Here is a 13,259-nt window from a genome sequence, read left to right as displayed (position 1 = left end):
GTCACGTCCCGCACGTCCGCCTCGTTCACCCGCAGGATCACATCGTTCACCCTGAGACAAGCAGCCAGTTAGGAGAGAGTACTCATTCAGGAGACAAGACTAACTCATTCAGGAGACAAGACTAACTCATTCAGGAGACAAGACTAACTCATTCAGGAGACTAACTCATTCAGGAGACAAGACTAACTCATTCAGGAGACAAGACTAACTCATTCAGGAGACTAGACTAACTCATTCAGGAGACAAGACTAACTCATTCAGGAGACAAGACTAACTCATTTAGGAGATAAGACTAACTCATTCAGGAGACTAACTCATTCAGGAGACAAGACTAACTCATTCAGGAGACAAGACTAACTCATTCAGGAGACTAACTCATTCAGGAGACAAGACTAACTCATTCAGGAGACAAGACTAACTCATTCAGGAGACTAGACTAACTCATTCAGGAGACAAGACTAACTCATTCAGGAGACAAGACTAACTCATTTAGGAGATAAGACTAACTCATTCAGGAGATAAGACTAACTCATTCAGGAGACAAGACTAACTCATTCAGGAGACAAGACTAACTCATTCAGGAGACAAGACTAACTCATTCAGGAGACTAACTCATTCAGGAGACAAGACTAACTCATTCAGGAGACAAGACTAACTCATTCAGGAGACTAGACTAACTCATTCAGGAGACAAGACTAACTCATTCAGGAGACAAGACTAACTCATTCAGGAGACAAGACTAACTCATTCAGGAGATAAGACTAACTCATTCAGGAGACAAGACTAACTCATTCAGGAGATAAGACTAACTCATTCAGGAGACAAGACTAACACATTCAGGAGACAAGACTAACTCATTCAGGAGACAAGACTAACTCATTCAGGAGACAAGACTAATACCTTCAGGAGACAAGACTAACTCATTCAGGAGACAAGACTAATACCTTCAGGAGACAAGACTAACTCATTCAGGAGACAAGACTAACTCATTCAGGAGACAAGACTAACTCATTCAGGAGACAAGACTAATACCTTCAGGAGACAAGACTAACTCATTCAGGAGACAAGACCAACTCATTCAGGAGACAAGACTAACTCATTCAGGAGACAAGACTAACTCATTCAGGAGACAAGACTAACTCATTCAGGAGATAAGACTAACTCATTCAGGAGACAAGACTAACTCATTCAGGAGACAAGACTAACTCATTCAGGAGACAAGACTAACTCCTTCAGGAGACTAGACTAACTCATTCAGGAGACAAGACTAACTCATTCAGGAGACAAGACTAACTCATTCAGGAGATAAGACTAACTCATTCAGGAGACAAGACTAACTCATTCAGGAGATAAGACTAACTCATTCAGGAGACAAGACTAACACATTCAGGAGACAAGACTAACTCATTCAGGAGACAAGACTAATACCTTCAGGAGACAAGACTAACTCATTCAGGAGACAAGACCAACTCATTCAGGAGACAAGACTAACTCATTCAGGAGACAAGACTAACTCATTCAGGAGACAAGACTAACTCATTCAGGAGACAAGACCAACTCATTCAGGAGACAAGACTAACTCATTCAGGAGACAAGACCAACTCATTCAGGAGACAAGACTAACTCATTCAGGAGACAAGACTAACTCATTCAGGAGACAAGACTAACTCATTCAGGAGACAAGACTAACTCATTCAGGAGACTAGACTAACTCATTCAGGAGACAAGACTAACTCATTCAGGAGATAAGACTAACTCATTCAGGAGACAAGACTAACTCATTCAGGAGACAAGACTAACTCATTCAGGAGACTAACTCATTCAGGAGACAAGACTAACTCATTCAGGAGACTAACTCATTCAGGAGACAAGACTAACTCATTCAGGAGACTAACTCATTCAGGAGATAAGACTAACTCATTCAGGAGACTAGACTAACTCATTTAGGAGACAAGACTAACTCATTCAGGAGACTAGACTAACTCATTCAGGAGACAAGACTAACTCATTCAGGAGACTAACTCATTCAGGAGATAAGACTAACTCATTCAGGAGACAAGACTAACTCATTCAGGAGACTAACTCATTCAGGAGATAAGACTAACTCATTCAGGAGACTAGACTAACTCATTTAGGAGACAAGACTAACTCATTCAGGAGACTAGACTAACTCATTCAGGAGACAAGACTAACTCATTCAGGAGACTAACTCATTCAGGAGATAAGACTAACTCATTCAGGAGACAAGACTAACTCATTCAGGAGACTAACTCATTCAGGAGATAAGACTAACTCATTCAGGAGACTAGACTAACTCATTTAGGAGACAAGACTAACTCATTCAGGAGACTAGACTAACTCATTCAGGAGACAAGACTAACTCATTCAGGAGACTAACTCATTCAGGAGATAAGACTAACTCATTCAGGAGACAAGACTAACTCATTCAGGAGACAAGACTAACTCATTCAGGAGACAAGACTAACTCATTCAGGAGATAAGACTAACTCATTCAGGAGACTAACTCATTCAGGAGACAAGACTAACTCATTCAGGAGACTAACTCATTCAGGAGATAAGACTAACTCATTCAGGAGACAAGACTAACTCATTCAGGAGACTAGACTAACTCATTTAGGAGACAAGACTAACTTCAGGAGACTAGACTAACTCATTCAGGAGACAAGACTAACTCATTTAGGAGACAAGACTAACTCATTCAGGAGACTAGACTAACTCATTTAGGAGACAAGACTAACTCATTCAGGAGATAAGACTAACTCATTCAGGAGACAAGACTAACTCATTCAGGAGACAAGACTAACTCATTCAGGAGACTAGACTAACTCATTCAGGAGACAAGACTAACTCATTCAGGGGACAAGACTAACTCATTCAGGAGACTAGACTAACTCATTCAGGAGATAAGACTAACTCTTCAGGAGACAAGACTAACTCATTCAGGAGACAAGACTAACTCATTCAGGAGACAAGACTAACTCATTCAGGAGACTAACTCATTCAGGAGACAAGACTAACTCATTCAGGAGACAAGACTAACTCATTCAGGCGACAAGACTAACTCATTCAGGAGACAAGACTAACTCATTCAGGAGACAAGACTAACTCATTCAGGAGACAAGACTAACTTATTCAGGAGATAAGACTAATACCTTCAGGAGACAAGACCAACTCATTCAGGAGACAAGACTAACTCATTCAGGAGACAAGACTAACTCATTCAGGAGACAAGACTAACTCATTCAGGAGACAAGACTAACTCATTCAGGAGATAAGACTAACTCATTCAGGAGACAAGACTAACTCATTCAGGAGACTAGACTAACTCATTCAGGAGACAAGACTAACTCATTCAGGAGACAAGACTAACTTCAGGAGACTAGACTAACTCATTCAGGAGACAAGACTAACTCATTCAGGAGACTAGACTAACTCATTCAGGAGACTAGACTAACTCATTCAGGAGACAAGACTAACTTCAGGAGACTAGACTAACTCATTCAGGAGACAAGACTAACTCATTCAGGAGACTAGACTAACTCATTCAGGAGACAAGACTAACTCATTCAGGAGACAAGACTAACTTCAGGAGACTAGACTAACTCATTCAGGAGACAAGACTAACTTCAGGAGACAAGACTAACTCATTCAGGAGACTAACTCATTCAGGAGACAAGACTAACTTCAGGAGACTAGACTAACTTCAGGAGACTAGACTAACTCATTCAGGAGACAAGACTAACTCATTCAGGAGACAAGACTAACTCATTCAGGACACTAGACTAACTCATTCAGGAGACAGGACTAACTCATTCAGGAGACAAGACTAACTCATTCAGGAGACAAGACTAACTCATTCAGGAGACAAGACTAACTCATTCAGGAGACAAGACTAACTCATTCAGGAGACAAGACTAACTCATTCAGGACACTAGACTAACTCATTCAGGAGACAGGACTAACTCATTCAGGAGACAAGACTAACTCATTCAGGAGACAAGACTAACTCATTCAGGAGACAAGACTAACTCATTCAGGAGACAAGACTAACTCATTCAGGTGATAAGACTAACTCATTCAGGAGACAAGACTAACTCATTCAGGAGACAAGACTAACTCATTCAGATAAGAACTGGAATATCTTTTTGATAAAAGTGGTACATTTAGGAGACAGAGGGACAGAGGTCAGGTTCCTCTGATGGAGGAAACCTGAGGCTGCTCCTCTTCATCACCTGGCTCAGGTGTCTGCATTATGAATGAAGCAGTGAAAGACAGCAGGACACTGCAGGGGATTCTGGGTAATGGACACCAACTAGGTGTACTACGAAAAGCACCTCGAGTAAAATAAATGCTTTGTCTACAGTAACTTTTTTAACAGCATTTTTAAAACCCTCTGTGGACAGGCCTGACTCTTCACACATGACATCAGGTGTGTGTGTGGGTGTGAGTGTGAGTGTGAGTGTGAGTGTGTGTTTGTGTGTGTGTGTGTGTGTCTCACCTGAGCCTCCCGTCCTGTGCGGCCGCCCCCCCGGGGATCACCTTGGTGATGAAGATGCTCGGGTCCTCTCCGATGTGAGGGTTATCGACGCCGCCGGCGATACTGAAGCCCAGACCTGAGTTCCCCTGAGAGGAAACAGAAAGGAAGCAGAGAGGAAGCAGAGAGGAGACAGAGAGGAAGCAGAGAGGAAACAGAGAGGAAGCAGAGAGGAAGCAGACAGGAAACAGATAGGACGCAGAGAGGAGACAGAGAGGAAGCAGAGAGGAAACAGAGAGGAAGCAGAGAGGAAGCAGAGAGGACGCAGAGAGGAAGCAGAGAGGAAACAGATAGGAAACAGAGAGGAAGCAGAGAGGAAACAGAGAGGACGCAGAGAGGAAGCAGAGGAGACAGAGAGGAAACAGGGAGGAAGCAGAGAGGAAGCAGAGAGCAAGGAGAAAAGACAGAGAGGAAGCAGACAGGAAGCAGAGAGGAAACAGAGAGGAAGCAGAGAGGAAGCAGAGAGGAAGCAGACAGGAAACAGAGAGGACGCAGAGAGGAAACAGAGAGGAAGCAGACAGGAAGCAGAGAGGAAACAGAGAGGAAGCAGAGAGGAAGCAGATAGGAAACAGAGAGGATGCAGAGAGGAAACAAAGAGGAGGCAGACAGGAAGCAGAGAGGAAACATAGAGGAAGCAGAGAGGAGACAGAGAGGAATCAGAGAGGAAGCAGAGGAGACAGAGAGGAAACAGGGAGGAAGCAGAGAGGAAGCAGAGAGGAGACAGAGAGGAAGCAGAGAGGAAGCAGAGAGGAAGCAGAGAGGAGACAGAGAGGAAGCAGAGAGGAAGCAGAGAGGAAGCAGAGAGGAGACAGAGAGGAAGCAGAGAGGAAGCAGAGAGGAAGCAGAGAGGAGACAGAGAGGAAGCAGAGAGGAAGCAGAGAGGAGACAGAGAGGAAGCAGAGAGGAGACAGAGAGGAAGCAGAGAGGAAGCAGACAGGAAGCAGAGAGGAAACATCAGATCTTAAAACAGCAAACTCTAAATGTACTGATATATTTGTGGACCAGATGTATTCTTTAAAGCAAGGCATATTAAATTTCATCTTCAAGTACAAATGTGAAAGAAAATCTGATTTAATTCCTCTCCAGTTCTAAAATCCGGTTTAAGAAACGTTGGAGCCGGAGGCCTGAAGAAGAGACTCAGCTGGCCGAGGAGACTCTTATTCACGCTGCTCGGGTAATAACATACACTCCAAGAAACACAGCTGTATACGGACAAGAAGAAATACACGTATATGCTGCGCCCTCTTACTCTCTGCGTGCGCCCTCAAACCAAAATGCAGATTTTCCCCGTAGAATGTTAAAGTGATGCCAGAAAACAATATTTCTGTTCCTCAAAAACGGTATATGTAAAGATTTCCCCTCAGGCCGGGGGTTAACACACATCTGAATGATAAATAAATGATATGCAGACACACACACGTATTGTTTAATTGCCGATGCTTTATGAGGAAAATGTAATTCAGGGTTCAAAAGGATCTCTTAGACTAAAGAGGTCCTACATTTACAAGCAGCAACTCACTATTCAATACTATATCAAACAAGTAAATTAAAAATGAATACAAATCAAACAATTAAAGGAAAATAATTCAGACTTTCTGAAGAAAAACAAAACAAATTTAAGAGAAAAACCATCTGCATATTTTCTATATTTAGGACTTTAATCTCAGAGAATATCTGCGTTGTTTTTATGTGAATGTGTTCCTTAGTCTCGGACACTGGGTTTTTTCTGGCAAAGTATGATTTTTTTAATCTCATAGAAAATCTGATGTTTTCTCTTGTAAATATAATTTGAATCATTTGGCGCTTTCACATCAAGTACTTTTCCCAGGAACTTTTATTTCCTGGAACTATCTAGTAAATTGCGTTCACACATAAGTTCCTGAGGGAAGATTACGCAAATGAAGCCGCTGACGTCACTTCTTCTTCTTCTTCGGGTTTACTGGCAGGCTGCAAACCATGGATGTATATTAAGAACTTAAGAGCCCCGCCTCCTGTCATTAAGCCCCACCCCCCGAGCTCCCACTCTCGGCTAAGTAGAATTAATGGAGACAGAAAATAAATCTAGATTCGGCTTTTAGTGACCGAATGATTGTAATAAGGGCTATAACATAGTTCATAGAGGGTAGTTTATTTAGTTATTTAGTTTAAAAAAAGTTATCTGCTGATTTACAGACGTCTCTTTCCCCACGTTAATCTATGGGTTAAAGGGTTTCTGGGCCGGGTGACGTCAAGGACTGATACGGAAGTTGTAGTACCGCCGTTTGGACACAACAAATATTTTTATCAGAGTCCGGCGCACTTCCTGGGGGCAGGCCGCAAACCACTTCACGGCGTATACTGCCACCCCAAGTCCCCGGCCGGAAGTCCCCGGAGTTCGGGACTGGCTTCAGTAGAAGCTGCAGGGACTCCCAGCAGCTTCGACTGAAGCCTTCCGAGTAAATCGCCAGAACACCTCCTCATCTCCACCGCTCCAATGTAGGCCTGTCACGATAATTAATTGTGTTGGACGATAAATTGTTCTGGAAATTATTGCGATAAACGATAATATTGTCGGCACCGTTTTAAGACCATTTTAGACATAATGATAATATATAATAATAATTCAAGTACATCCTTTCAAACATAACTTTTTATTGAACATTCAACATTGCAAATGAAATGTGAAATAATATTAATCTATATAAATTATATATAATAAATAAAACCAATTAATTAAATTATAATAAATTAATTAAATCACACACAACCAAAACCATCAATTAAATAGAGTCAGGCTGGAAAACAGAGCTCTCTCTCTATATATATATATAAATAAATAAATAAATAAATATGAGCACACATTATCTCACAAGCAAAAAAAACCTCCTTAAAACAGCAGTCAAGTGTACAGTCCACTGTCAAAGGCCCAGATGCCTCAACAGGCCATATCCAAATCTGTTTTTCTAAGTTTTCGAGCAAGGAACACCAACATGTTTTGCATTGTCGGGCGGGGGCTCTCCATCTCCAGCTGCCGTGTTTGCCTCCCAGCTGGGGGAACGGAATGGGGTGGTTGTGTTTTAGGTGTAGTTTAAAATGCGTGGTATTCCCTGCTTTTGTCGCTACCTTTTTTAAACCAATGCGACACACCGCCCGGCTCATTCAAGTCCGTAAGTTCGCCTCGTTGATTTGGTTTGAATTCAAAATACTGCCACACCGGAGAATCGAGATGTGTAGTTAGGTTTTGTAACCAATTCCATTTCACTTTAAATTCCCCGCGAGTAAGTCACACGTTGTCTCCCGCTTGTCGCTATATTATTAATTTGGCTGCTACGCTGCTGCACGTGCACGCGGAGTGTCCTGACGTGGCTGTGTGTCAGCCCCGCCCCTCACAGCGCGCCTGGCAGCCACAGCGCTCCAGGCTAAAATGCTGCTCACATCTTTATGTAAACGGCAATTTATCGAGCTCAGAAAAGTTATCGAGTCCATTTTTATTTATCGTAAGATAAGTCAATTTATCGATTATCGCGACAGGCCTACTCCAATGTTTTCTTTTGGGTTGCCATAAGTTAGTCTCTCTCCGTTGGTGCGCTGGGCTAATGCTAATGCGAGCAAATAAAATGGCGGCCTCACCAAAACTTTTCCGAGTTTTACGGGGCGTGGTTTGCAATTCGCCAAGCGAATCAGAAATTGGAACCTTTTCCTCCCCATGAAAGTACCTGCTCTCTAGCAGGGACTATCTGGGGGTGAAAAGGTTCCCATGAACTAAGTTCTAGTTCCAGATCTTTTTGGTGTGAACGCAAAATCCCAGGAACTATCGGAACTATTCCTGGGAAAAGTACTGCGGTGTGAAAGCGCCTCTAGTTATTTGGGGTTCATTATGGATTTATTTGTATGACTTTCTTGAATAGCGTTTGCAGATTTCTGACACATTTGAATATTTAAAATGAAGTTTGGAGGTTTGAAACAGGAGTTCAACTGAAGCTAAAACACAGCTGTGATTCAAAAAAACATAAATCTCACCCTCTCCAGCGTGATCTCCTCGTACTCATAGTCAGCCTCCGTCCCGTTCACCTGCACACATTAACAAAACACTGATTACCACATTATTTGTATTTATACATTATCTACAGATGCACCATCACTAGACTGCATATTTAAAAATGAAAGACAGACAGCAATGAATAAAACAACATGTCCTTTGCAGGTGAACTCACATATGGAGGCGTGTCCAGGCTTTCTGTGTTGACCACCACAGGGGGAGGGTTGGCCTGAAGAGAGGAAACATCAGGGAGTCAGAGCAAACATCTCACACACACACACACACAGAAGCTGCAGCCGCACTACAACAGAGGATAAACCGGGGGTTTGAGATTACAGCGACACGTACACATTTCACACTGCACAGGATGCACTGCGTTAGCATGAAGCCTAAATCCAGACACTCGAGGACGACCTTCTTCTTCTTCTTCTTCTTCCTCCTCTTCTGGTTTTAATAATATAATCTGCGCCTCGCTTCATTCATGCTCTCTGCGTCGCTCGCTTTCTGCCCGGGAGGAGCCAGATGGGCTTTTAAAGTCATGTGGAGGGAGGAGGGGGAGTGTGGCGTTTCTCCCACTGCTCATATCTCTAATCTGATCACTTCATCACAGCTGGACGAGGAGCGACTACACACAGCTGCAGGATGGCCTGCTTCTGTGCTGGACCCTGAAGGCAGCATCTCCCTGGACCAATGGGATCCCTTCGTGTGATTTTGGATTATTGCAGAACATAATCTCAAACGTTTATGAAATGAACACGTTTTAGTTCAGCAGGAGAATCTCTCCACATATTAACACCACTTTATGATTTCTGAAGTAAGAAGCTAACGTTGGGCTAAAAAGGAACTACAGCACGGTCACATGACTTCACGTCACCACCGCTAAGCTAAAGGAGGCTAATGTTGGGCTATAAAGGAACTACAGCACGGTCACATGACTTCACGTCACCACCGCTAAGCTAAAGGTGGCTAATGTTGGGCTATAAAGGAACTACCGCACGGTCACATGACTTCACCTCACCACCGCTAAGCTAAAGGAGGCTAATGTTGGGCTATAAAGGAACTACAGCACGGTCACATGACTTCACGTCACCACTGCTAAGCTAAAGGTGGCTAATGTTGGGCTATAAAGGAACTACCGCACGGTCACATGACTTCACCTCACCACCGCTAAGCTAAAGGAGGCTAATGTTGGGCTATAAAGGAACTACAGCACGGTCACATGACTTCACCTCACCACCGCTAAGCTAAAGGAGGCTAATGTTGGGCTATAAAGGAACTACAGCACGGTCACATGACTTCACGTCACCACCGCTAAGCTAAAGGAGGCTAATGTTGGGCTATAAAGGAACTACAGCACGGTCACATGACTTCACCTCACCACCGCTAAGCTAAAGGAGGCTAATGTTGGGCTATAAAGGAACTACAGCACGGTCACATGACTTCACTACCGCCAAGCTAAAGGTGGCTAATGTTGGGCTATAAAGGAACTACAGCACGGTCACATGACTTCACGTCAGCACCGCTAAGCTAAAGGAGGCTAATGTTGGGCTATAAAGGAACTACAGCACGGTCACATGACTTCACGTCAGCACCGCTAAGCTAAAGGAGGCTAATGTTGGGCTATAAAGGAACTACAGCATGGTCACATGACTTCACGTCAGCACCGCTAAGCTAAAGGAGGCTAATGTTGGGCTATAAAGGAACTACAGCACGGTCACATGACTTCACGTCACCACCGCTAAGCTAAAGGAGGCTAATGTTGGGCTATAAAGGAACTACAGCACGGTCACATGACTTCACGTCACCACCGCTAAGCTAGAGGAGGCTAACGTTGGGCTATAAAGGAACTACAGCACGGTCACATGACTTCATGTTTAGCTAAAAACCTGAAGTCATGTGACCATGCTGTAGTTCCTTTATAGCCTAACGTTAGCTTTTTGATGTGTGGAGATTATCCTGCTGAACTAAAACGTGTACATTTCATTAGAGATTATTTTTTTCTGCAATAATCCCAAATCACACTGAGGAATCCCATTGGTCCAGGGAGATGCTGCCTTCAGGGACCAACACAGAAATACGACATCACAGCAGCTTTTTATAAACAGCACGACGAGCAGCAGCCAATAAACAAATGAAGAGATGGTGAAGGCATGGAAGTGGAGGTGGAGAGAAAGTGGAGGGGAATAAAAAGCAAATCAAAAGAAAAAGGAACCTGTGACGTCGGAGGGATGATGGAGTCGGCTGGAGAGACTGGGATCACTGGGATTATGGGAGAGGAGGGCGGGGGGGCGTCTGCCTGCTGAACAGGGTGAGGGTTGAAGATCAGAGGTTAGACAGGAGGAAGAGGAGGAGGAGGAGGAAGGTGACGGACAGGTGGTTGAATGGCTGCGAAATTCATTTAATTTGTACTATTATTCTTCCTTTGTAACGCGTCTGTTTATTTATATATATTTGTTATGATTATTATTATGTGGTCATTTATATTTATTTAATACATTTTTAAGTGGATTATTGTTTTTTCTATTTTATTGATTATTTTTAATCAATTATTTGTTCACTTTTAACATATTCACTTATTTTGCCCGATGTATGTTTATTTATATTTATTTGTATTACTATTCCACAATTAATATCTGTTTATTTTGTCTTATTCTTTTTTTCCTATTTATTATATTGTTATTTATTTATTTATTATTCATTCTAATTTCTCAACATTTATTATTCATTTTGTATTTTATATCCATTCATACTTTCCCATTTGTATCGTTTTATTGATCTATTATTATTCCACATGTATTAGATATCTTTATTCATTCTTATTTTTGCACCGTAGTGACAAATGTGGGAGGCGTGTGGCGCAGTGGGTTGTGCGTTGGTCAGGTTCAAACCCCACTGCAGTCAGCATGTCATTACTCAATACTCTGGGGATTGTCCACAGTATTGAGTATGTAAGTGACATGTCATGCAACGTCCGTCCGAGTGTCTCAGAGTCCTTTGTGATGCATTTCAATTATAGAATAAATTCACTAAAATAGAAAACATAGAAAAAGCAGCAAATCTCCAACAGTCAGAGGCTGGAAAACAGACTTTAGAGACATTTCTGCAGGAAGAAGTGACAAAAATAGCTATTTTCTAATTCAGTCTATTCATTATTGTAGTTGTAACTTGCTCCGCTTGTTCTCTGGTATCTTCAGATCCATGTGTTTTTTACCACGAGCCGAGTTACCAACACACGTCCACTGTCTCCAAAGTCAAGTACACGGCCGTTTGATCTGTTTTCCACCCCAGTTTGGTTGATAGAGAATGGACGGGCTGCGAGCTAGCTGCTAACGTTAGCCCAGCTGTTTGTCTGGTTTCTTCAGGTCCAGACGTCCCATGAGGAACTTCATCCCGTTCACATATAGGGTTAAGAGCACCAAGATGTAAAAAGTGACTTTATTACAGCTTGTGGAAGACAGGGATACGACCAATCACAGGAGAGCAGAGGAAACTATGAAGGTGCCGTTGTAGGTTTTAATACTAAGAGCCAATAAATTGTAGATTTCTAGCTTTATTTTTGGGATAATAGAAGTTTTGCCTGTTTCTGTGTGGTTTTATTCCCCTACAATGGCCTTCACACACTGCTGTCTGAAAGGCACCGCTACCTTGATTAAAATATCACACTTCTGTGAAACATCGTGGATAATTTGAAGACAAAACTCCAGTAAATATAAAAACATCTCCCGTCGATTCAGAGGCAGGAAGAGAGTTTACTGCACGGCCCTCTGGACGGTCGGAATGTGACAAAAGTCGTCCATCTGCTCCGAGAGGATTAAAGACCGCTGTTTGACCTGTGTGTGTGTGTGTGTGTGTGTGTGTGTGTGTGTGTGTGTGTGTGTGTGTGTGTGTGTGTGTGTGTGTGTGTGTGTGTGTGTGTTTGTGTTTGTGTTTGTGTTAAGTCCCCAGCCCCTGGGCACAGTGTCAGCAGGGGGCAGATGTCCTTTTTTTTTTGTGATTATTGAAAAGCAGCAGACATTTCAATCAGAGTTTTAACCCGACTCTCTTCCTGCTGTGCTGTATGTTGTACTATATATGTATTTATATACAAACGTGTATCTTCTTTATACTAATACACAACTTTGTATATTGTAATACATGCACATTCAAAGAATTATCCAGTGTATAAAGAAGAGGAACAACAACATTTTAAAAACAAATCACATGCTTTTGTTTTGAAATAATCCAAATAAAATACAAGTACTCAAAGATAATACTTCCTCGTAGTACGGTGTGGTGGCAGGAAGTGTTCATTATGGTCTGGATGGTTGAGCAGCAGCAGCAAAACCAGGAGCTAAAATCAGCTGCTAATCGACCTCATCGATCCTCAGCCCTACTTCTGCAGCCGCCGTCAGCCAATCACAACGCAGCTTCACTTCCACACACTGCTGCGAGAAATAAGTACTTCTACTTTTCTAAAGTACAAGATCTGAGTACTTCTACTTTTCTAAAGTACAAGATCTGATTACTTCTACTTTTCTAAAGTACAATATCTGATTACTTCTACTTTTACTCAAGTACAAGATCTGAGTACTTCTACTTTTACTCAAGTACAAGATCTGAGTACTTCTACTTTTACTCAAGTACAAGATCTGAGTATTTCTACTTTTACTCAAGTACAAGATCTGAGTACTTCTACTTTTACTCAAG

The 13,259-nt window shown here is 42.4% G+C and overlaps 1 protein-coding gene across 1 annotated transcript in view; it reads right to left on the bottom strand.

Annotated features, from left to right (window-relative positions):
- Positions 1–13,259, bottom strand: part of LOC307018385 (disks large homolog 1-like) — a gene marked incomplete at its 3' end in the record, with an annotated part of 93,787 nt that overhangs the window by 19,428 nt on the left and 61,100 nt on the right. Inside the window, exons 5-9 of the mRNA XM_079648615.1 lie at positions 10,786–10,872; positions 8,749–8,802; positions 8,555–8,605; positions 4,520–4,644; positions 1–51 (exon numbers count right to left, since the gene is read on the bottom strand). The exon at positions 1–51 is cut by the window's left edge and continues 119 nt beyond it. Of these exons, the coding sequence (XP_079504741.1) occupies positions 1–51; positions 4,520–4,644; positions 8,555–8,605; positions 8,749–8,802; positions 10,786–10,872 (368 nt within the window). The remainder of the gene's footprint in view (positions 52–4,519; positions 4,645–8,554; positions 8,606–8,748; positions 8,803–10,785; positions 10,873–13,259) is intronic.

This window comes from Notothenia rossii (assembly GCF_949606895.1).
Source record: "Notothenia rossii genome assembly, chromosome: 9".
Lineage (NCBI taxonomy): Eukaryota > Metazoa > Chordata > Actinopteri > Perciformes > Nototheniidae > Notothenia > Notothenia rossii.
This window is presented reverse-complemented; position numbering and strand designations above follow the sequence as displayed.